Raw genomic sequence first — 25,356 nt, 5'->3', positions numbered from 1 at the left:
CATGCGGATTTGCCTAAGACAATAATGCACACATTCATTGTTATCGTTAATAAAAATAAACAGAGTTCTAAAGTTAGGTGACCTTTTAATATTATTAACTAGTCAAAGAAATGGGGAAAAATCTAAATATGACTCACGTTCTCAAATGAAATCTTATTATTAATAAGAAATAAAAGACAGCATTCGAACAAAATTTTAAAAAAGATTTAAATAAATAATGATGTCAAATGTTATCTTTTATTTCTTATAAATATGATTTAATGTAGCTTCAAAATAGTACGTCATTTATGTATTTATTTAAAATTTCAATAATTTATCAAAGAAATATTTTATATTCTAATTGTTGTCATATAATTATTTACTAAATAAGAAAATTAGGAATATTGACGAACATGAAATAAAAGACTAGATCACAATAGTCAAATAACATAACAACCTAATGAACTTTCATCTGTAAAATCGAAAAATACCAAAGCATTTTCCAAACTACTTGAATACTATCTACACTTCTCAGAATTCAATTTATACAACTTTATGTTTATTTCTTTAAGGTGTATGAAATTTCTGAAATTTTAAAATGCCTTGTGTTATGCTTTCCCTTATTATTTTATATATTACTTGACTATTTTCTCAATTATATAAAAATTACAATCATTATCGAAGTTTTTATCTACCTTTACGAAGAGATTATTTTACTATTTCAAAATGTATCTAGAAATCCATATAACTCTGAAATGTTTTTTAAAACAACAACAACAAAATCTCATAATCCGATAGATGGCAGCGGTTGTTCACGATGCACATAATGTCTATATAATCAAATAGCGAGAAATCGTCAAGCTACACAAGAAAAAACACTTGCAAGAGCTATATGCAAACGAATCAATATTATAAAATGATTATGACATAACACTATTTTCATATAAAATGAAGGCGTTTGTGGAATGAACACTTTGAATCCAGGACTTGTTTTAGTTAGCTTTGTAATTTAAAAACAGTTCTAGTAGAAGTGGAAAGATAAAAATGATTATGACCTTCTTCCATTTTAGTTTGAAGACAATACATCTTGCATTCGGCTCTACTAAACTCAGTATTTCCGATATGTGGTATCTCTCAAATGGCAAGATCATCAGAGTTTCTTGATGATTGAGTCCTTCCAGTTAAGGCATACATCTGAAATGCCGATGATGACCAAACTCAATGTTATCTACCAGGAAAGTGAAAACTGATAAATGTATCGTATATGAAATTGTGACTATAAAAAAGGCTATGTTTCCCTTTTTTTTAAAGTATCAATTGTTTTCTCACTTCCAAACACAGTTCTGTGATGTTAAGGCGTACCGACGTCTGTATTTCGTTTCTGTGTTGTTAATGGTTCGTATTAAAGGCGAACAAGGCATCAGGAAGCTGAATGTTTTATCCCTTCCGAATAGGATGGCACGTTGGAACTGTGCTGGACCATCTTCCACCATCTAAGCACTGTAACACTTTTCTTCCTTGTAATTTATATCCATCCTTACAACGAAACTCGATGGTTTCGTGGATGTTGTAGTAGAACTTTACAAGAGACATTGTGGAACCTCTTGTGGATCCTGGATAAGAGCAAGTAGGAACCGCTGAAAAAAAAAAGAATCAGTCAGCAAATAATATATACAATGCAAAAAATATTACAAAATTTATGTCATAATGATGAATTTTCGCAGCTATTACAAGTAATACATTAATGGCAGAAGTAAACTTCATTTGTGTACAAAATCCAAATGAATTATTCATTTGAACAGTTCATAAGAACTTCATGAAGGCCAAGAAAAAAGCTCAATTACACATCTTTTGTTGTAGACGTGCCAATTTTAATAAATCTAATCGAATAGAATCTTGTAGCCTTCCCTTTTGAGAGTATTGCGGCTGATGAACAGTCCTCTTCCATTCCTCTCTATCTTCTGCTTCTGTAAGACTGGCCCGTCCAGTCTTTGATGTTGTCTTTCCATTGCAGTAGGTGTCTTCCTCTCCTTTCCTTGCAATACTATTCTGGGGAGCTCTCCAGAAGAATCCTTCATCAAATGTCCTGCAAACGATATTTTTCTTCTTCGGATACTAGCCATATAGTCTCTTTTCACCTTGAATCTTTTAAGAACATCTTCATTGCTCACTCTTCAATCCCGTTTATTAAGCACCACATTTCAAACTCATTCAGTCGGTCATTCACCTCCTTATTGATCGTCCAGGACTTACATCCATACGTCCCCACGCTCCAGATCATTGTCTTCAGGATTCTTATTTTTAACTGTTTGTTCAGATTTCTGTTTCCTAATATATGGTATATTCTGAACAGCAGTCTGATAATTTTTCCAACTATTCCTATTTTATGCATAATATCAAATAAAACAGAGTGATTAACATTATTGAAAGCTTTTTCGTAATCCACAAAGCATAGATATAAATTTTCATTGCACTCGATCGTTCTTTCCTCCAATATCCGTAGCGTGACTTCCCTGTTTCTCCCGAAACCAAATTATGCTTAGTTTAACTCTCTTTAATTTAATTTTAATAAATACATAATATATACACTTTCAAACTTACTGTATTTTGATTTTAGGATTAAACATCGATACTAAATAAATAAAAATTAAATTAAATTAAAAATTAAAAGAAAAAATATTTTTCTTTTAATAAACTTTCAGATTCAAATAAAAATAATGCAAATAAAGTGTAATTAATTTGTGTTTCATTTGTCACGTATAATTACAATCAGAAATTACATTAATCGATTTTTAAAGATGCTATTACAGAATCTTAAACAAATAATTAAATGGTATCAACATGACTATACAGTGAGATATAAAATTATATTGTATTGTCATCCTAGTTGACTGAATATTCAACGCACCATCTAAGGCTGCGGGTTGGAATCCCGTCAAAATCATGAATGTTATTGTCTTTTAGGTGGAAGACGAATTCCATAGTGCTGTGTGAAACCACCAACCCACTTAATGGTGGCCTGAAGTGGCTTCAAAATAAATAAAATCTTATATAAAGATATGTTCAATAGTGATGAGAGCGGTGATTACAGTGACATGGATACTGTAATAAAGTTTTTCGTTTAAATCACAATTCATTGTTGAATCTTAGATAACACACTATCAATTTTAAGAAATACCGTTACAAAGGCATTTCTTAGAACTTTTTATGGGATATTTTGTATGTGATTAAGATATAAGGTTAGGATATAAGCCTTCTTTGACAATTCTTGGGCAAGTGAAGGGATCAAATACTAGCCAATAAAGTCTTTGCATAATGACGAGTATTACAAATATGTAACCTCTCATCCTTTCAAATGCTAAGAAGTAGAGAATTAATCCCCTTAATACAAAAGGGAGGGGCATAGCAATATTTATAAATATGTACAAGCATGAGTCAATATAGCTCATGCATGTCGTATGAGGCGACTAAAATTGGAATCCTAATGGGAGGGTAATGGATGGCAATGCTGTAGCCAATGAAGTTCTAACTGAAGCTCGGCTATTGCTGTTATCCTCCTGCCATGATCAGAGCTTTATATAGCTCAATAACACCCTATCCTTCACTGTCCTCTTCAGATAACGGGGAATATGAAAAGCATTCTTACTTCGTTCGTCTAGCCAGTCCTTTTAAGGACTATTGACTTAATAAAACGCGACCTTTGGTTCAGAAATTGAGGGTAACGGATGGCAATGCTGTAGCCAATGAAGTTTTAACTGAGATTCCGCTATTGCCGTTACCTAGCCATGACTAGAGCTTTTAGCTCAATAATCCACACAGATTTTCTTCAATCAGATGAAGGGATGAAGAGTCAAAGACTCAGTCCATCTTCCCCAAAAAATTGACTTAATTAATATATTAATAAATTACCTTTAAATTAAATATGGAACGCACTTTTTTTCAAATGAATAGTTTATAATTAGTATTAAAAAAAGTAGAATTGCCTTCTTGTGGATATGGATATTTCCTTAGATACACATCAATACATAAAGAACTTTAAACATCTCATTCTACAGGTTTAAGACCTACTATAAATCAATAAGATACCTTGGCAAGTTGGTATGGGTGAAGACCAGCCACCAGAAGGCAGACACGTTGCTTGTTCGCTACCAATAAGTCTTCGATTGTGATCACAGGAGAACACAACTTTGACTTTCATTTTTGTATTTGTCGTGCTTATACGAAGGCCTGGAATTTTGGGAATTGGTGAACAGTCGACAGCTATCAAAGATAATAAATGATACATTCTAAGCTCTCAGAGGTATAACAGAATAATATCAATGATTAAACAGCATTCGTGTTTGTCCTTTGATAATGGAAACGTTCGACATAAAAAGGACAATATGAACCCATTAGAAAAATGTGATAGGAGATATTACCTGCTACTGCGATATCCACTGAATGTTTGTGATTCATTGGAGTCACACAAGTATATCTTCCGGAATCTTCACTACTAGCGTCGTAGATGGAGAGTCTGTATTCCAACTGAGAATCCCTACCCGGTTCATTCGTCCAACCTACAACAAGACACATTCCATGAAATATCTATGAATATAGAGTGTATCTTCTTTATACAATACTAGCAACTAAATAACCTCACCACATACACACAGGTTGATATTGATAAATACAGAAAATCACTATTATAGTTAGTAGGGGTGACTAGGATGAAGGAATTCTTGAATCCCACCTTTATGCACCATTCGTGAATGGGGAGCATCTCGAAGAAACTTAATGCTTTTTGGTGGTACCTCGCATATTTTAACCATTACTATCAGAGTGTTTGCAAACATATTTCAGCGAACTTAAAACAATACAATAATACCTTAAATCCAGTAATTTGCTTGATTGTTTTACTCAGTGTATCTACATTTTCAAGTATCACAGATATTAAGAAATATTCTGAATAATAAATGGGATTGTTTACATATATATAGTTTAAAGCAAAAGTTGAATCAATCTCTCTCTCTCTCTTAATCGCTGAACATCCAATGAATAGGATATGAAAGTCGTTTTTCAGAAACACAGATCTCTTTAGAAACAATTTTAGATAAGTTAAAACCTCTTCACAAATTAATAGTGACAGAGATTAACCCGTATTGATTGCAAGGGGATCACTATATACGAGGATGGTCTGACAAGTTCACGGTCTAAACCTTAGATGGCAACACTATTGGCAAGAATTTTTTTCCAAGTTGGTACATCTGTCATAAGCATCCATGTGAAATTGCAAGTCATTTCAACAAATAGTTTGTTTTATACAGCTGTCAGAAGCAAAAGTGTTGTCTCTATCCCTTGAAATGGATAAAATTGAGTATCGTGAGGTTATAAAATTCTTTGTAAAAGAAGGTATAACGCCAAAATTCATTCAAAGTTCATAAAAGTTTATGGGCACTCTTCTCCTTCGTTTTCGACAATTAAGAAATGCGCTGCCGAGTTTAAACGTGGCCGTATCAGCCTTCAAGATGATCCACGTGAAGGACGTCCAAAAAGTATAACAACATCAGAAATCATTGATCAAGTGCACGATATGGTACTGGATGACGGACGAGTCAAAGTTCGTGAAATTGGTGAGGCTATAGGCATTTCGAAAGAACGTCTAAGACATATTTTGCATGAATAATTGCATATGAAAAGGTTTTGCGCAAAATGGTACCGCGCTTGATCACAACAGATCAAAAATGCACTCGCATGAAAATCTCTGAACAGTGCTTGGAGCTTTTTAACAAGAATAAAACTGATTTTGTGCGTTGATTTATTACTGTGGATGAGACGTGGATTCACCATTACACACCAGAATCCAAATAGCAGTCAAAACAATGGACAGGAGCCGGTTGTTCAGCGCCAAAGAAGACAAAGTCGGTTCCACCATCAGGAAAGGTCATGGCATCGGTGTTTTGGGATGCTAAAGGCATTTTGTTTATTAATTATCTTGAAAAGGGTAAAACGATAACTGGAGAATATTATTCTGATCTTTTAACCAGACTAGACCAAACAAATTCGTGAGAAAAGACCCATTTGCAGAAGAAAAAAATCATCTTTCATCACGACAATGCACCTGCCCACAAAGGTATTTTGGCAATGGGAAAATTGAGGGATCCGTACTATGAATTGCTGTAACATCCACCCTATTCCCCATATTTGGCTCGTTCTGACTTGTATCTTTTTCCACAACTAAAATTCTTCCTTTCTGGTCAAAATAAAAATAATTTTGAAATTATAAATTCGTTTTTTCATTGTTAGGCCGAGAACCTTTTAGACCACCATCGTATAAGATCAGATGGTGGATATTTTCTGCAATCTTCCTAATGATCGAGAACGTCCATAGTATTATGACTTCTACCCAAAGGAAGTTCCTAGCATCATGTGTCCTGTGGCAATGCACCAGGGGGGTTATACAAAGCATTTAAACAGGAAATTTTGGTACTCTTTGAAAGGCAAGCCACATGCATATTATTGTTATTAGATCTCCGTGGAGTCAATAACTCATCGCAGGAGATCCTCCATCACACACACACACAGCTCATCATACCGTGACTTAAATGCCTTCACTGTCTCCATGTTAACCACTTCCAGGCAATATATTTATTTTGCCTGGAAATGGTGAGCCTTCCAATTCCAATTACCCACAACTCTCCACACAAAAAACGTATCCATCACTCCCTTCTCATAGCTTCTAAGCATGGTCTCTTTCTTCCCTTGTCTCCACCAATTCTATGAAAAATCTGATTCCATTAATCCATTAATAACTAACCTTTATGTCTGTAATTGTTTATTTTGTTTATGTATGTTTCTCTCAACTTCTTGTCTCGATCATCTCCCACACCTCATCCTTCTATCCACTAGAGTCTACAAGACTTCGATCCACTAAAGTTTGCATTCCTTTAATCTGTTTTCATACTCTACATTCCAGAGACCAGAAACCACCTTAGTCAATCGTCTCTGAACTCTTTCTAACATCTCTTCATCTGTCTGAAAACCTAGTATCCAACTCTGCATATAGTACTTTATATGTGTTCTGATCACAGCTTTATACAGTGGAATGATAATATCCTTACTCCTACGTGCAAGTGTTCTCCACATCACTGACATAATAATGTGCTGAGCTGTCCTCATAATATGAGCAAAAAGTCCCCGAAATTTCAGGTACGTATCTACCAAAACCCCAATATCCATCATCTACTTCAACGACTCTAAGATATCCATACAAATTGTATACTTTTCAATCCACCTGTGCTTCCAGACCTTTAAAACCTTTTACTTTGCTACGTTGAAATGGTAGCCACAGTTATTTGCCCATTCAGAAAGTCTATTCAAATCTCCCTCTAAGGCTACAACATCCATTATTCCCCTCATAGTTCTTCCCAACTATGCATGATCTGCAAACAACTGTATATCACCATTCAAGCCAATCCGAATATTATTTACATACCAATCAACACAGCTGCGAACTACTGTATATTATTATTATTATTATTATTATTATTAAGAGAGACCTCCAGGGAGTCAGAGACTCATCGTAGGAGGCCGCATACTGCACGCACCAACTATTATACTTATTCTTGAATTCATTCACACTGCTTGTACACACCAAATCCAATGCCAATTCATTCCAATTAAGCACTACCCGATGAGAGAAAAATCTATCCCTCGCCTCCTTCTTAGCGGCATTCATTCTCAGCTTCCAAGGATGCCTTCTCGTCCTTTCCCCACCCTCCATAAATAGAAAAATTCCATCAATTGAAATCCTGTATGACCGTTTCAGAAGTTTGTAAGTCTTCTCAATCATATCACCCCTCTTTCTCCTGTTTGCTAGTGTCTGCAGTCTACAAATACTCAATCTGTTTTCATAATCAGTATTCCACAATCCGGATATCATTTTAACACTCTCTCCTTTGTACTCTGTCCAATATATCAGAATCATAACCGGAAACCAGGAGACCAGACCTGCGCACCATAGTCTAAGTAAGGTCTTATCAAAGCCTTGTAAAGAGGCAAAATGACATCCTTATCTTTATATGTGAATGTTGTATTTTGAGTTGTATTTGCAATCTTTACTACATGGCTCCTATCTTCAACTTGCTATCTAATAACACTCAAGGATCCCTAGCCTGATCAGTTTCTTCTAACATAATCCCCCAGTATAATACGACATTGGATAGCTAATAACGCCAATGTGCATTAGTTTACATTTACTGACATTGAATTGACATCCATTTTCCCATGCCCACAATTCCAACCTATTCAAATCATTCTGCAAAGACTGCATATCAGCAGCATTCCTGATTACCCTACCCATCTTTGTATCATCAGCAAATAGCTGTATGTAGCTTGTCAGATCCTTCCCAATATGATTAATGTAGAGATTGAATAACAGTGGACCAAGAACGATCCTTGTGGTACACCACTTACCTTAAATCTTGCAGAATAACATCCTCGGAATACCACTTTTTGTTATCTGTCAGTCAACCATCTGTTTATCCACTGTAATAAATTATCCAATTTATGCAACAGTCTAAAATGCTGTGGTGTATCCATTCCCATTGTCTAGTTCAGTGGTTCTTAACCAGTGTACCTACCTCGAAACACTTCTGTTCCGCGAACTGTTTACGAGTGTTCTTCTGTTGAAAGATGTCACATGACATCTTTCAAAAACATTAGCGGCAATATTAAAACTTGTACTAGACCAGTTGTAAAGATGGTAACTTATATCAGGTCAAAACAATTTGCACATCTATGGAAGCGAAGTACGAATCTTTGTTTTTGCACTGAAATAAAATGGTTATCCAGGGGTAAAGTGCTATTCCGAATTTTAGAACTCAAGAATGAATTATTAGCCTTTTTTCAAAACGAAACTATACAAATGCTTTTGTAAAATGTCTTGAAAATGATATTTGGTGTAATAAAATGGCATATTTAGCCGATATTTTTGATTACTGTATTTGCCGGCGTATAAGACGCACTTTTTTACCTTTGAAAATAGGTCTGAAAAACAGGGTGCGTCTTATACGCCGGTACTCAGTTTTTTTTTTATTTTTATTATGACTTTCATTTCTGGAAATTTTCTCTGTTCCGAGTTACGCTATTTCTTTCTTGCTTTTGTGAGAGCATTCCAGTTACGTAGAGTTCAGTGGATGAGCATGCACTGTCATCGAAGATCACAACTGAGTTCCTGTTCGTTTAAACTTTCCAATTGTTATCGCGGTTGTTGTGAATGGTGATAAATTTCTGCCGTTCAATTTTCTTTAAATTTCTTTAAAGAGAAACTGTAACAAAAACTGACATTTTTGTTACAGTTTTCAACATCATATTTCTGTGAGCTCGGTTTCTCAATATTAACCAATATAAAAACTAAAAAGCGTGAAAGACTTATTAATATAGACAAAGAGATGAGGGTAGCCACATCACATATTAGACCTGATATTGTTGCTGAAATCTGCAAAAGCCCACAAGCTCAAATATCGCATTAAAATAAGTCCCATTTTTATAAAAGGCAAGTCCATGCGTATTTTTATTCTTAGTTTTACGACACTAATGCTTTTGCTATTCCCCTAATTTTGCTTATAATCAAAAGTGTTCCGTAACTTTGAAAAGGTTAAGAACCACTGGTCTAGTTCAATGGTAAAAATGTTATAGAATGTGAACAAGTTGCTAAAATATGATCTTTCCTTAGTAAACCCATGTTGCTCATTCCAAAGTAGAGATCCATCAACCCATTTCTGAATGCGAGCCCTAACTAATTTTTCCAAGATCTTCACCAAAATCTTCACTCCTGAGTTAGTGATTGGTCGATAGTTGATTACATCAGTCTTTGTACCACTCTTATGCAATGGGATTACCATACATTCCTTCCATTCCTGCGACATCTTTCCTGTTCTGAAACTCAAATTATATAGCCTGGTCAAGGGAATAGCCAGTCCAACTGAACACACTTTCAGCACACATGCTGATATCCCATCAGTCCCTATTGCTGAATTCTTATTCAGTTTGTGCAACAGCTGTAATACCTCCTCTTCATACATCGGAGTTTCCTCATTCAGTGAAGAGGTGCAGTGAGCTCAATGTTGCATACACCAGGTTGATAGCTTTTAGCAAAATGGAAACTCATCAGTTGAACAACCTCATCTATATCTATCACCCTCACACCATCTGCATTCAGAAGAGTTATTCTTTCATTTTCATTCTTTCGTTTACTTGCAGCATATCGAAAGAATTCTTGTGGTTGTCTTTTGCACGCAGAGTCAGTTTCTTTTCATACTCAGACTTTCCTTTCCGTAAAACAGCTATGACTATTCTAACCTACTGTTCATAATTTTCATAACGGACATCGTCCTTATGTACATGATATTCCCTCTACATCATCCGTTTCTTACGAATCTCTTGCTTAATAAGAGCAAAAGATTCTTGAGTAAATTGCTAAAACATGATCTTCCCTTAGTAAACCCATGTTGCTCATTGGAGAGTAGAGAGTTTCTATCAACCCATTTCTGAATTACACATCTATTTGACTATTACCGTATTTATACTTCGAACTCTTCGGACACATTCTGATATCGCATCCCATGCACTGTCGATATTCTTCCCATTGTGCAACCGATCCCATTCCACTGAACTCAGTACACTTCTCAGTTGGTGATAATTTCCTGCTTTGCAGTTCAGCATGTAAACTTTTCTTAATGGAACATTCATAAACTTGGTCACTTCCCAAATGAGTACCGCATGATCACTGTCATGTCACTAACTTGAGGCAGAATAGTTACGTCTTTAACCGAAACGCCCTCTGACACTGTAATCAAATCTATCACCCTTTGACCTCGAGTTCCTTCTATCACATGGTGCTTGAGGAAGTTGTCTCGAAACAGCTCAATAAATTTAATTTCATTCCTCTCGTGAGATTTTACTGCTGTCCAATCAATATTTGGATTGAGTAGTATTAAATTGGGTAGTCCAATTTGGATTAGGCGCCCATCATGATTGATTACTCTTTTTGTGCCTATCGTTACTAATGATGAGGAAATTCATCACCAAATAGAGATGAATTTCCTCATCACTAGTAACCAATCCATCAGGTCTGTAACAACACTCCACTATGTAATTGATCTTGTTAGATTCCACTTCACACCAGATGGCTTTAAACTCACTGCCACATGAAATACTATTAGTAGTAGCCCTACATCATAGGTCCAAACTCTAACTGGATTCAAGTCATCCGATATCATTAGTTGCACGCCCCCTTCTCTCTATCTTTCCTAAAAATACTATACCCTTTACACCCGATACCAGTTAGTGTGTGACTCTTATAGCCAGGTCTCATTAATGCAGACGGCTTTAAACTCACTGTCTTTAAACATACACTCTGAGGTCTCAACATATTGACTAAGGCAACAAACTCTATCCCTTTGTTTCTGATTCTCCTAGAATTCGTGTACAGAAATAATAATTTATCTGCATGTTCTTTTGTATACTTTTGTCTGCAGTCTGCATGACATATTTGGACAACTTGCAGATCTCTATTCTTCTCTAGTGCTTTATACATGTATACATTTTTGTATACGTTTGATAGGTCCAAACTGGACAAAGTCGAAATCATTCTCTCCTCGTCAACATTTCCACGACAAAGCCCGTTCCCGTCATTAACACAGTTATATAACATTGTCGCTCTTACATTCTCACCATTCCTCCCTTTATAATTTAGTTTCCCTGACTCTCTGTGTTAAGTCTCATACCAGTTATTAGTTTTTCCAGACTCCTGATACCAAACGCATTCAAATGTAGGCCGTCCCTCTTATACAAATCCAATCTTCCCTCAAACTCACTCCACACATCCAATCCTTCTACATAGCCTACCCATTGAATCGTTTCCCCTCATAGTCCTTCTTAATTCATTTTTATCATAGCGAGGTCACATTTTTATCATAGCGTTACTAACAACACCACTTACGTGATTTCCGTTGCTTCCTGACTTACCTGTTTTCTTGATTTGTTATTTCTTATTTTGCTGATTAATTTTCTTTTCCTTCCAATGTTTATTTAAACGCCTCTCGATTTACTGTAATTCTCGCGTTCTCTCTGATGATCTGCTTATTAACCTCCATATCTCCAATAACTTCGTTAGCGGGGTTAGCCTTCTTGGGAAATTAAAGGGACATTATATATATTTAATTTTGATGTTTTTTATTTCTTTCGAATATCTGGATTCGCAGAAAAACAACAGCATAATAATAACAAAGTAAGATACACTATGTAAAATAAATGAAACGTAAGCTAATGTTAACTTCACTAGACAAACAAGTGTTGAAAAATTCTTCCATATGGCAATCGAATCAATTGACGTTACCTTCTACATATTTCCCGTTATCATGACTCACTTCCCAGTGTGGTGTTCCGTACTTCCTTATCCACAAACACTCGAGATGAAGGATGGTTCCGGGGTATACAATAAGCTTCCCGTCATTGCTTTGGGCAATTTCACCGATCTGATGCCGAAACAGAATAGTCGGAGCTTTTTCCACTGAAAGAGAAATGAGATCAGTATCGTATACGAAATAGTTAAAATGTGATATTTAAATCGGTTACAGACATTTAAATCGGATCCTTAGTGAGACTGAACAAATGTATAGTATGGCTGTGAATGCATTTGGTCTACAGATGATGAAGTTTGACCATTTTTATGCCCGATAAAAAAAAAAAATAAAAAAATCAGCAGTTGTTGCTTTTACTTTGAATTAGTTTCAATAAACTATTATAAAAAGAATGATTAAACCTTTAATATTCCATACCAATTAATATCCGTCATTTATAAAAGAGCTGAGATCAAATCCTAAAAAAGACATGGCGAATAAAATTCTATGTTAGGATTTTCCTTTTTCTTTTAAATTATTTTTTTTTATTGGTAAACAGATTAATATAACCCATAAATATAAATAAGATTATGTTCTGAATAATAAGAATTATTTTTATAAAGATTCAATATTTAATTATGTACTCATACACCATTTAATTTTTATATCCAAAGAAAAATATAAAAAAAGATTTATAAGTACTACGCAGTCCTTAGGTTAGGGAGGGAATCAATCGACCGTGAGATGCGGTGATTGATTCATTCAATCCAATATTCTTGGAGGGTAATGGATGGCAATTCTGTAGCCAATGAAGTTCTAACTGAGGCTCAGCTATTGCTGTTATCCTCCTGCCATGATCAGAGCTTTAATTGCTCAATAACACCTTATCCATACACTGTCCTCTACAGATAACGGGGAAGATGAAAAGCATTCTTGCTTCGCCCCTTTAAGCCAGTCCTTATAAGGATAAGCAGTCCTTATAAGGATAAGAACTACTCTTAGGCATGTTAATGTCATTGGGAGAGGCAGAATAAAACCCTGGGAGGGTAATGGATGGCAATGAAGTTTAACTGAGGTTCGCTGTTGCTGTTAGCCCCTGGGGCGCAGAGATTGGAGAGATTGAGCCGCTCTCTTAAGATTTTTACCTTAAGGGAGCAATTTGACTCTCCGGGGAAGGTGTTCTCCGGCACGGCCTACTGAGGGGCTTTGTCGGTGAATGCTTTTCTTCGGAATATGAGCGGTTCTGCTCAGTGTGGGTGGAAGGCCAATGCTGAGATGGACGGTCTTTCGCCCACGATTGAGTGACCTAGGGATCGTCCGAATTTTTAGAGACGGCTTTACCTTTAAATATGGCATATTGTACCGAAAGTAATAATATGTTGTATATGTATATACATACAGACAAATATAGCAATATGACAGAGTTCTTTCAAGCATTGATGATAAAACACTTCTTATAAACATGAATTCGTGTATAAAATCAATTGATTATAAGTGTTTTTGGTTGCCGAGTGGTTAGCGTATTCGCTCTTTAGCCAAAAGGCTGCTGGTTCGAATCCCGCCGTGGGCAAGAATGTTTGTGATTGTCTGTGAAATTACTAGTTGTGGTGGTCGGCGGTAGATGGCATTGGTGTAGATGATGAAAGTAGTTGCGGTTGGTGGATTGGTGAAGACGGAGAGGTGTAGAATAGGTGCCCTCCCCGATGAGTCTTTGGACTCCCTAGAGGCGTTAAGTAATAATAATAACAAGAAGCGTGGTTTTTGTAGGATTTAATTGCCTGACTTGCAATAAATTTTTCCGATGCTGTTTTGTGTATTGCAGTTTGCACTAAGAAGAATGTAGTCCGAGTTGAATAGCAAGCATAAGTTCAACAATCATCTCTCGCTCTGTTGCACAATATACAGTATTGCCACCATACATACCACAGTATTCAATGTTAAAGGTGTGAACTTCAGTGAGTACTTTTTGCATATCGGTTTAAAAAAAAAAGCAAATAGATACAAACTAGTTTGTATGTGTGAGTTTAAATGTGAGTTAGGTAATTTGTGATACTATATTATTTTAAAAACCATAAAATCTAAAATTTAATTAATTTATTAAGTAAATCTTTTTGAATATCATATTCCTTAGAAAAATAGATGTATTTTATAATTTCTAAATTAAATTATATTTAAGAAGGACAGACAACTATATCATATTTGTCCGTCCCTCTAATGAAGAAAGAATTTCCTACTCTAGTCAGGAACAATGCTGACGGAGATCTTTGCATTTTTGGAGCCCTGCACCACACATATCCAACTCGCCCAATAAACCAGGCATCTATCACGTATGCCCTGATACTTAGGCGGTTAAAAGAGACTCAAGAATAGGCAAAGACCTCTTCTTCTTCAATCACTTATTGTAGAGGGAAAAAAAACGGAATCTACGAAAGAAAGCACACAACAGATTCTGGTTGAATATCGTTTCCATTGAGAACAACGAAGTCTAGTTCGATTCATCAAAAGATTACATCCAGCTAGCATCCTCCTTAACAGTGAAGAAACCTTTATAAACCTTTCCCTGTTATTTAGTTTCATAAGTATTTATAACAAAGCTGCGTCATGGAACCTGCGTGTCAGATATACGAAAATATCAATAAGGGTTTAGCACATGTAAATATTAGGATACATACATTTCGACGCATGTTAAGGGCATTTTCAAAGAGAGAGAGAGAGAGAGTGCAATGAATGGTAAAATTGTAAAATGCTGGGCAGGAAATCACGCTATTGGACTACACAAAAACCAATGAATAATTTTAAACATGCATTAACCATGAAATCATGTACATAATAATAATAATAATAATAATAATAATAATAATAATACCTGTGAAAATTTATGATGACGTTTCTCTTAATTTTGTATTGGTATACAACAGCTTAGAATTTTTCTCGCTTACAATAGAAAGAAAAAAATACATATTTCTAAATTGAAAAAAAAAAAAAAAAAGAACCGGGACTAACTGCATTTCCTGCCAAACAGATGATACCATCTGGCACTCGGTAGTTGCAACAGTCCTGTGCATGCAGTTCTACTGGTCATCAACGTTTTGTGGCAATGGCGATACATACACATTGTCCTTTATGTAAGCCCAGAGAAAACGCAAGGTGAGTTAGATGCCAAGTTGTAGCCCAGTCTGTCCAATCTGTTGGCCATTCAATTACATATTTACAACGGATGTCACAGAATGATGCATTCGATGGGACTCCACCTTATTAGAAAACAGTATCGCGTTTGTCCTCAAGGAACTGAGGTAGCAACCATAGCTTCCGACCACATGTTGCAGTACACACTTCCGGTTACTTTTTTATATTATTATTATTATTTCAAAGAAAAAAAATGGCCTTTAGACTTTATCACTTTCCTTAACATATGAAATGGCTTCGTCAGTTAAACAGACTGTTTAACTGACGAATATATATATATATATATATATATATATATATATATATATATATATATATATATATATATATATATATATATATATATATATAAAATATTCATCAAAGCTTGATTTGCTTCCTCAGTCTTAAGAAAAGGCTGGTTATATTCCACTAATTCGAGCCCTACCCAAGGGCCTATGAGTTGTGGAAATAGTTTCTGAAAATGAAAGCTGTGCCGAACAAAGCGCCTTTTGCAGCTGCCCAATTTTTAATCCATCTAACTCGAGTGCTTCTAGATGTTTTTTCAATGTTTTAGGGATGGCGCCTAAAGCACCTATTATTATGGGAACAACTTTCGTTATCTTTTGCTAGATTCGTTCAACTTCGATTTGCAAATCGCGATTTGCATTTTTTTTCATTTTCTTTGTTGTCAATCCGACTATCTCCTGGTACTGATATTTCGATAAACGTAACACCCTTGTTTTCACTTTTTTCAACCACTGTAATATCGGGTGTATTACATTCCAAGCTATATATATATATTAACTTAGATGTATAGAACATGTAAAAAAGTATGTTTAATTCATTACAGTAAAAATGTAATGAATGATAAACCTGTATAATTGTGATAAACCTGTATAATTGCGAAGCGATATATATTATATTAAAGTTCTTAAAAGAACTGGACGATGGACTGAGTCCATGACTCTTTATCCCGTCATCTGAATGAAGAAAATCTGTGTGGATGGGTGTTGTTGAGCTAAAAGCTCTAGTCATGGCTGGGTAACGGCAATAGCCGAGCCTCAGTTAGAACTTCAATAGCTACAGCATTGCCATCCATTACCCTCCAAGGATATTGGATTCATATATATATATATATATCCTTATATAGATATAGATATAGATAAGGACTGGCTTAAAGGGGCGAAGCAAGAATGCTTTTCATCTTCCCCGTTATCTGTAGAGGACAGTGTATGGATAAGGTGTTATTGAGCTATTAAGGCTCTGATCATGGCAGGAGGGTAACAGCAATTGCCGAGCCTCAGTTAGAACTTCATTGGCTGCAGCATTGCCATTTATTACCCTCCAATGGTATTAATCATCTTCATCTATATATCAGCACAAATTTATTTATTATTCAACATATGTAAAATAAATTGGTGTATAAATTTATTTGATCTATATTTCTGAAAAACTGTTATTTTTTCAATAATTTTATATTATTGTATTTATTATTTTTTATTAGTATTTGTTTTTATAATTAGAATATAATAATATGTAAGTTATAATAATTCTATGGGTAGAAAAAATGTTCATAAAATTTTATAAATATATTTATCGTAAAATTATTATAAATATAATTATGATAAAGAAACACATTTATTTCATTTATAAAAATTATGAATTATTACATATAAAATAAATAATATATAAATAAAACGTTTACTTTTATGGAAAGCAATTAAACTGCATGCATTTTGCTGCAAACATGAAGAATCAACTGTCATATTTACTGCGTGAGTGTATTTTTTTGCTTATTTCGATATCCATACAGTTAAAAGAGAAGTCGGCATAAGTTATTTTTTTTTAAAAAAATCCGTTGTATAAATGAAGAAAGTGTATACACTTACAGGCATAGTCATTTTCTTGCGACAAACCATAGCACGAGGGTTTGGTGCCTTCCCATTGTCCATGCACACATCTCATCCTGTTGCTTCCGATAAATTCATATTTTCCAATATCTCGACAACGGAATATAAGTTCAGTGCCAGGTGGGAATTCCGTATTATCTCGAGCGATTTTACGATCGCCGTGAAATGCGATTACGTTAGGGTTAGGTTGAGTAAAGGTACAAGACTTATTCTTCGTCTGGTCATTCAGCGCTGACTGATTTTTGTTATCTGATAAAGAAACAGCAATTTAGAATGCGGATAAATATGAGAAAGTGTCACAACAAAAATAAAATATTTTATCTTCATGTTGATTTAGCATTGCAAATTCCAATAGAACCAGATCACTAAGTCGGTTATTATTATTTAGAAAAGTCGTTAAATATGATATTTCTGACTCCAAAATAGTGGATTTCTTTTAATTTGCATAAGAATAATTTGAAAATCAACTGTGCAAAATTTATTAAATATAATAAGCCGAAAGGCTATTTATCGGCGAACATGTTAATAGAAAGGGGGGATGGTAAATCCCTTTATGCTTTTAATAGCGGGTACGAAACTCGGATCTCTTAGGAGCTAGGTTTTACATTATGAAAGAACATTAAAGTTAGTGAGGGATCTTGATCCACCTTTGCATGGAGTTGCCCTAGTGTTGTACTATCCAAGTAATCATTTATACTTGGGCCTGCCGATAGTTTTTTTCGGCATGAAACTCTATGGATTACGATAGATTTCGATCCGAGTTTCGTACCCGGCTATTAAAAACATAAAGGGATTTACCATCCCCCTTTCTATTTTTTAAATATAATTATTAAATCTCTTAAAGCATTAACAAATAATGTTTTTTTATATACATTTATTAGTAATAATCATAATTTGAAAACATATTAACAATGGTAATGAGGAAGTATATTACTGCAATAGTAATATAACAATAAATATCGTTCACATTTTTGAATTAGATGGTTATTAATATAATTAAATTATATAAATTAAATTATATATTATATGAATTTTAGCATTGCCAAATGCAATAGCGCCATCACGAAGCTTGTTTTTATTATTATTATTATTCAGCCGTCCGCAAAGTTATCTGTTATTGTTTTGGAAAAAAAAAATTAAATATAATCTTTTCGGCTATTCCTAATTAGAGGAAATCTTCTCATTTACATAAAAATAACTTGAAAAATCAACTATATAACATTTATTACACAGACAATTATTAATTGTCTGAAAACAATAGCAAATTAATTATATCTTTTATATGTTTTTATTAAAAATAAGTTGAAAAATATATTTATGATGGTAATCATTACCAAATCGCATAATAGCAATAAAATGATAATTAATTAAAATTCACAGTTTAATATATAGACTTATTAATATATAAAATAGTAATCATGTACAAATAAAACTATAATGTTGTTTTATAGAAGAAAATAAAACTATAATGTTGTTCTACATACAAAAAAAAAATATAATTGCTGTGTTACTCATAATAATAATGATTTACAATGATTTTATAATCATATAAAGAAGTCGTTTTTAAGCCACTGATTAGTATAATCGTTTTATATGAGGAATTTCATTGTAAGAAGCTTTTGAAAAGTTAATTTGGATATATATAGCAGTTCAATTTAACATATATTAAATACAACTTTTTCGTTTTCATTGAAAGTAAATCATACTAAGTGATTTGCTTGGTTAACAATGTAAATTAGTTTTTTATAATTAACTATATTTTAACGATCCTATTTAAAAATTAAATGTTTATGAAATTTAAATATTTATTAAAAATTTATTTTTAATCATAACTAATAAAATTTAAGTAATATTAAAATTACAAATAACACCCAAAATAAATTTAAATGAAATTCAAATAGATATTCGATTTATATGTATTTTTGTTATTTGAAAATCGTTCTCACATTAAGAAAAGTTTATTTTTCTACTGACTGAACTAATCTAATTTCACCATGATGCATGTTTTGAAATTTATTTCCCATGTGAAAGATTACATAGCTATTTCAAATTAAAACTGCTTACCACAGAAATGCGGTCTTCCAACCCAAACACCATCTTGGCATACAATCTTCCACGTGGTTTTCTTTCCGGTAAAAGCAGCCAAACAACGAAAAAGGACTTCTGTGGCATGAGGAAAATAACGATTCTCTTGACCAGTTGGCAGTTTCTCTCTTCTTGCGTAGTCTACCACTTCTTCAGCTTGCATCGAACTAGGTGGTACAATCCTACTACCCCTGTATAGTAATGTGTTGTGAAGCCGTTCTGGTAAACTACAGGGCCTCTGAATACCACTCATTACCATTTCAGTAACAGCAATTTTTGGAGGCAACGTCTCCTTCTTCTTAGAGATTCGGACGGAAGCACCACCTGTAGAACAATACAATATCTTTAAAACTGTCAATCTTGCATGAAGTATTATACGCGTTAAGATGCGAAAATCTAATGCAAGTGGGGAATTTATTATTATTATTATTATTATTATTATTATTATTATTATTATTATCGATCTCCACCAGGAAACAAGTTAATTTGGATTGGCAGTAGCATGAACTGTTCTAGAAATAAGTCAATTTAATAAAAATTAGTATTTTCCCTATTCATTGAATTTTTTTCCTGGAATTACACCTAATACAAATTATAATAAATGTTCTATAGTCTGGTTGAACTATAGAGCTGTGCTGTTCCGCGGATCCATGTGGTTCTGTGGAACAACACAGTTTAAGAATCACTGGTGTAGGGTTGTATGGAGTGGAGTATCTTCCTGTAATGAGGTCCTTGACTCCCGAGGGATGTCACATACTAATAAGGAAACGTGTCTTCCTCCTTTTATGCGGTTATCGAATCATATTCGTGATTTTCTCTGCTTTGATTTAAAAGATTGACTTAAATCAGATATTTTGAGACAATATGTTCAAAGCTGTAATTCATCTAAATATATACGAGAGATGACAATAAATAAATATCGAGACTGAATTTGTTACAGAGTACATGTACTTTGTAACAAAACATTGGACAAATAGTTGCTGTTGGGATATGCTTTTTTTTTATACGTGCGACTTTGCAGTATTAATTATTAGAAACTTTTATTTAGTTAGTTTAATCCATTCGAGATAAGAACGAATTGCAAATATCTGAGGCATCAAAGAGTCATCAGCCATGATAAAAAATAAATAAATAAAATAAACAAAAATTAAAAAAAAAATCAAGATGTTTAAAGGTATAAGACGCTAACAGAGAACTGAATATAATCAGATATCCTTGTGAGATTAAGTTTCTCATAAACATTTTTTGTTGGTTGTTTAGATTACTCTACAAGAAATCTTGCTATATGGTGAGTATATTGTGTCTGTAAACTGAATGTTCAAAGGCTGGTTTGTCTTTTTTTTTTTATATTTGAAAGCCGTTTTTAAAGAGATGCTAAAACCTTGGTGAAGAACAAATGTTTTGGAATTTTATTTTAAGTAAAAAAAATAAATAAATAAAACGAGATTGCAAAGACTAGAAACACTTGCTGTTCAAGAAACTGAAACTTTGTTGCCGTGTGCTGTACTTTTTATTCCCGGAAATAAAAAGAAGCGAAACCCATCATCCGAAAAGATCAAAAGATATCTGGCAAATGCAATAGTCTTTCAAATAATACAAAAATGTTTTGAAAGGCTTTTCGTTTACAAGTATTCAGTACGATAATATCGTTATTTAATCGGACAGTATCGTTATTTTGATGTTCAACTTCGTATATACATCTGTATATATTAGTTAAAGAATTATTTTTATTTATAAAATATTAAGAATAAATAGTAAATACACTGAAAATTTCTAAATGACCTTACAATTCACAAATATTTAAAACTAGTCAAAATTTTGAGTTCTAATACAGATTATCATAATCTGAAAATCTTTATTTGAGCCCAGAGTCAAATTGACGTTTCTTTCAATACTTAAAAGCAAGTATTTACAAAGTCTCATTGTTCAATAGTCATATCATCATCATCATTATCGACCTGCCTTAGGATGATGAGGAAGATTTCGCAAATTCTCTAAAAGGAGAGAGATTAGAGGGAACAAAAAGACACTTTAAGGAAGACAAAGAAGGTAATAGAAAGAAAACTACACGAACATAACCAGATTGAACTCTACAAAATCTAAATGACAGCTGCAGATAGACAGGACTGGAAAGCTATTCCAAGTAGAACTAACACAAGATTCACTATTTGTCAATATAAATATAGAGGTAACAATACCATATATCCCCGTAACAACATATAATTACGAAATAGGCGCACTTAAAGTTTGATTGAAAATAATATATGAGTAATATAACAGCAAATGGCTTTGTCGTCTTAGATTAAACTGAACAGTCCGTTCTGGCTTCTGTAATAACATTTGAAGAATAAACAACGCGAAACCTTACTCATAAAGAAAATATGTTTCTCTTTCATAGACAAAAGCGTTAAAAGTATCAAACATGTGAGTTCTGGATTGTAAAATCAAGCCATAAAACAAGTTTTGGAAATGCTTACGCTTTAGTAAAGCACTAAAACCATTTTATTACAAGATAAAATCACCTTAACTTTTGATAAGATTTTTACAGCGGTTTAAGTTTAAAAAAAAAAGATGTACCTTATCTTATTTACATTTATTTATTGTATACTCAAGAAAAAAGAAAGAAAATAAATATTTTCATAAAATATTTATAAATCTTTCTTTTAATATACAAATATTTGAAATAATTAAAAAAAATGTTAATTTTTGCATTTAATATATGATGCATGTCCATATACGTAACTTTATTGAGCATGCGCTTTAGCATTTCCGATAGGAAAACCAGATTGTCAATTATTTAGAAATTTATATCAAACTTCAAAGAGCTTTTAAGTCTTTTTTTATCATTTGTTTATGTTGTAAATATCCATCTACTTTATCAAATTGGGCAAAATAACATGCGAATCTTCTAGGCGCCTGTTACTTTAGCGAAAGAAATTAACCTGCCTCAGAATAACATCCATGTAATCAGTCACTGCATATTGTAGTAAGATTATATTGCATTAAAATTATACTAATTTAATTTGCCTCAATTAACTGGCGGACTCCTTGTTTTTCATGTAAGCTTTCTCTATCATACTAATTAACCCTCAAACTCTAAGGAATCTATTTTTATCGATTTTTTTTTTTTTACATGAAACTTTCATGTAATTTATACATAGCCTCTAAAATCGATTATCTTTATTTTGATTAGTTTTCAGTGCTTAGCATGCGCAAAAAATTCCCAACCTATGGAATCTATAATAAAGAATTAATTTAACTTAATAATAATTCGGAATATAATTTACCTATTGGCTGGGACGATGAAAGAGCTTTCACACAACTTGGAGACTCGGGCATGAATTTTCCTTGTACACATAAGACTGATTCCATAATAGCCTTTGAAAAATTTGGAGTACAATCGTAGCCAATTCTTGAGCCATGGGAGACAGTTAATCCAGGCCTATATCCTTCTGTATAGAATCCATTGGATATCTCGGGTAAACGACATGGTCCTAGTGGGGTGAGGAAAATATACATATATATTTACATATTTATTTTCACATACACACACACAATCATAGAAAAGATGATTACCAGCTATTAATTTTTATTATTATTTTTTTTAACATTCTTTTTTATTATTTAATTATGATGTATTAAAATAAATACTGTTAATCTAATACAAAATACTGCATACTTTTAGAATTTTTATCGTATTTATTTCACTTATTGACAGTTATTTTGCTAACGAGTTAATAAAATAAATAATTTTATGAAATTGTAGATTCTTGATTTTACCTACGCCTCAGTACTCTATTAATATATAATTGACATAATCTAAATGGCATTATTCTAATCTCTTATTATCCTATCATAAATATAATTGACAGATTTAACTACCTGGTACACATTCTGGCATCTTGTTCACAGCCCATTCTCCATACCAACATCGCAGAGATTCTGGACCCATTAACTGAAAGCCACGTTGACAAGTTAAGGTTATAACCTCACCATGTAAGATGGCGCTACGTTCGCTGACAGTCTCGTGGAAATAATAGTAAATTCCATTGGAAGTTATAGGAACTTGACAGGGAGCTATAGCAAAATTAGAGAAAACTCGAATAAAAAAAAAGACTTTATTCAATCATATGTTATTTAATTTCACACTGGAAGGAAATCAACAATCGACCGAATTTTTTTATTTAATTACACACTAGGAAGAAATCAACCAAAATATATATTAATATTTATATATTACATACTATGAAGTCCTTATAAGGACTGGCTTAAAGGGGCGAAGCAAGAATGCTTTTCATATTCGCCGTTATCTGTAGAGGAAAGTAACGATAAGGTGTTATTGAGCTATTAAAGCTCTGATCATGGCAGGAGGGTAACAACAATAGCCGAGCCTCAGTTAGGACTTCATTGGCTACAGCATTGCCATCCATTACCATCCCAGGGTGGAATCGTCATTCTAGAAATTCAACCCACATACTAGGAAGAAATTAATTAGCAATAATTTTATAATATTTTTAAAACCGTTTATAATTATTATTAATATATATATATATATATATATATATATATATATATATATATATATATATATATATATATATATATATATATATATATAATTTTAATATAATATAATTATATAAAAATATAGTATAATTTTGAGAGGAAAACAAAAAACAATCGCAGGGCTTTTTTTACTCGAATTTGGCACACAAATTACGTTAAGGTTGAAACAATTAAATCATTTCATTGGCCGCACATGCACCATATATATACATATATATATCAAGGGTGAATGCTGGTCTTGAAATTCACGCTTGCTCTTGTTATCATTCAGGGAATGAGAGGTGTGATTGAAGTCTGATTAACGGAATAATGAATTACTGACCATTTAAAATTATGTACAGGTAACCCTCGTATAACGCGGAAGTTAGGTTCCGCAGAAATGCCGCGTTATATAAATCGCGTTATGCGAGTCTCAGATCACGTAGAAAAAGTAGGGTTATGTTACGAAATCGTTTTTTTTTTTTAAATTATATAAACAACAATGACATATGCAACATAAATATATTTTTATTTAATTCATGTAAGTCAAATACATAGTATAAAAGTATCAAAATTACAAATTGTACTTAAACTTCATTGCACATAATGCATAAATGTTTTAGGCAAAATAAAATAGTGCATATTTTAATCTTTCATAGCACGAGGATTTGAGGATTGGTTAATAAACACTGGTTTTGTCATGTAATCACCTGATGCATTACTACAAAACAGTAGAGTAATTCTATCTTTGGAAACTTTGAATCCAGGAGCTGGGCTTTCATTTTTCGAAATATAGATGCGTTTTTGCACTTTTTTCCAATATAACGCGGATTCATCCTCATTGAACACCTGGTCTGCACTATAAATGTTTATAAACTTTGAGATTTTTTTGTTTAATAAGATTTCCATCCATAGGAATTTTCTTTTCAAGTGCAATGTTCTATCGAAATCATTAGAGATTTCTCAATTTTTCCATTAGAATATCGCGTACACGAGCAACGCCCTTTGCACTCATCGTTGACCCAGCAATAAACACTTTCTTGGATTTTATGTTCACTTTGTTTGATTGTTCGAATTGTTGATTCATTTAAATTCAAAGTCCCTGCTAAAACTCCTGGCTTTTCTCCATTTTTCAACCGATTCAAGATTTTGAATATTTTTCTTCGAGAGAAATTAATTTTGTTTTCAATGTTGTTTTTTCCCTTTCGTTGCAGTTTGTGGCCATTACCATAAAAGAATTTTTTACACAAAAAAGCAAGCATTACATATTGTATGTAACTCACCAGAAA

The 25,356-nt window shown here is 33.2% G+C and overlaps 1 protein-coding gene across 1 annotated transcript in view; it reads right to left on the bottom strand.

Moving 5' to 3' along the window:
- Window positions 1-348: 348 nt before the first annotated feature.
- Window positions 349-25,356, bottom strand: part of LOC150103979 (sushi, von Willebrand factor type A, EGF and pentraxin domain-containing protein 1-like) — a 72,696-nt gene continuing 47,688 nt past the window's right edge. Inside the window, exons 10-17 of the mRNA XM_090397112.1 lie at window positions 23,405-23,599; window positions 22,810-23,016; window positions 19,502-19,846; window positions 17,417-17,686; window positions 12,356-12,529; window positions 4,398-4,535; window positions 4,066-4,239; window positions 349-1,616 (exon numbers count right to left, since the gene is read on the bottom strand). Coding sequence (XP_090253238.1) covers window positions 1,417-1,616; window positions 4,066-4,239; window positions 4,398-4,535; window positions 12,356-12,529; window positions 17,417-17,686; window positions 19,502-19,846; window positions 22,810-23,016; window positions 23,405-23,599 — 1,703 coding nt within the window. The 3' untranslated portion in view covers window positions 349-1,416. The remainder of the gene's footprint in view (window positions 1,617-4,065; window positions 4,240-4,397; window positions 4,536-12,355; window positions 12,530-17,416; window positions 17,687-19,501; window positions 19,847-22,809; window positions 23,017-23,404; window positions 23,600-25,356) is intronic.

Source organism: Typopeltis vanoorti, chromosome 8, assembly GCF_054136105.1.
Source record: "Typopeltis vanoorti isolate ZY-2024b chromosome 8, IOZ_Tvanoo_1.0, whole genome shotgun sequence".
In the NCBI taxonomy this organism is placed as follows: Eukaryota; Metazoa; Arthropoda; class Arachnida; order Uropygi; family Thelyphonidae; genus Typopeltis; species Typopeltis vanoorti.
This window is presented reverse-complemented; position numbering and strand designations above follow the sequence as displayed.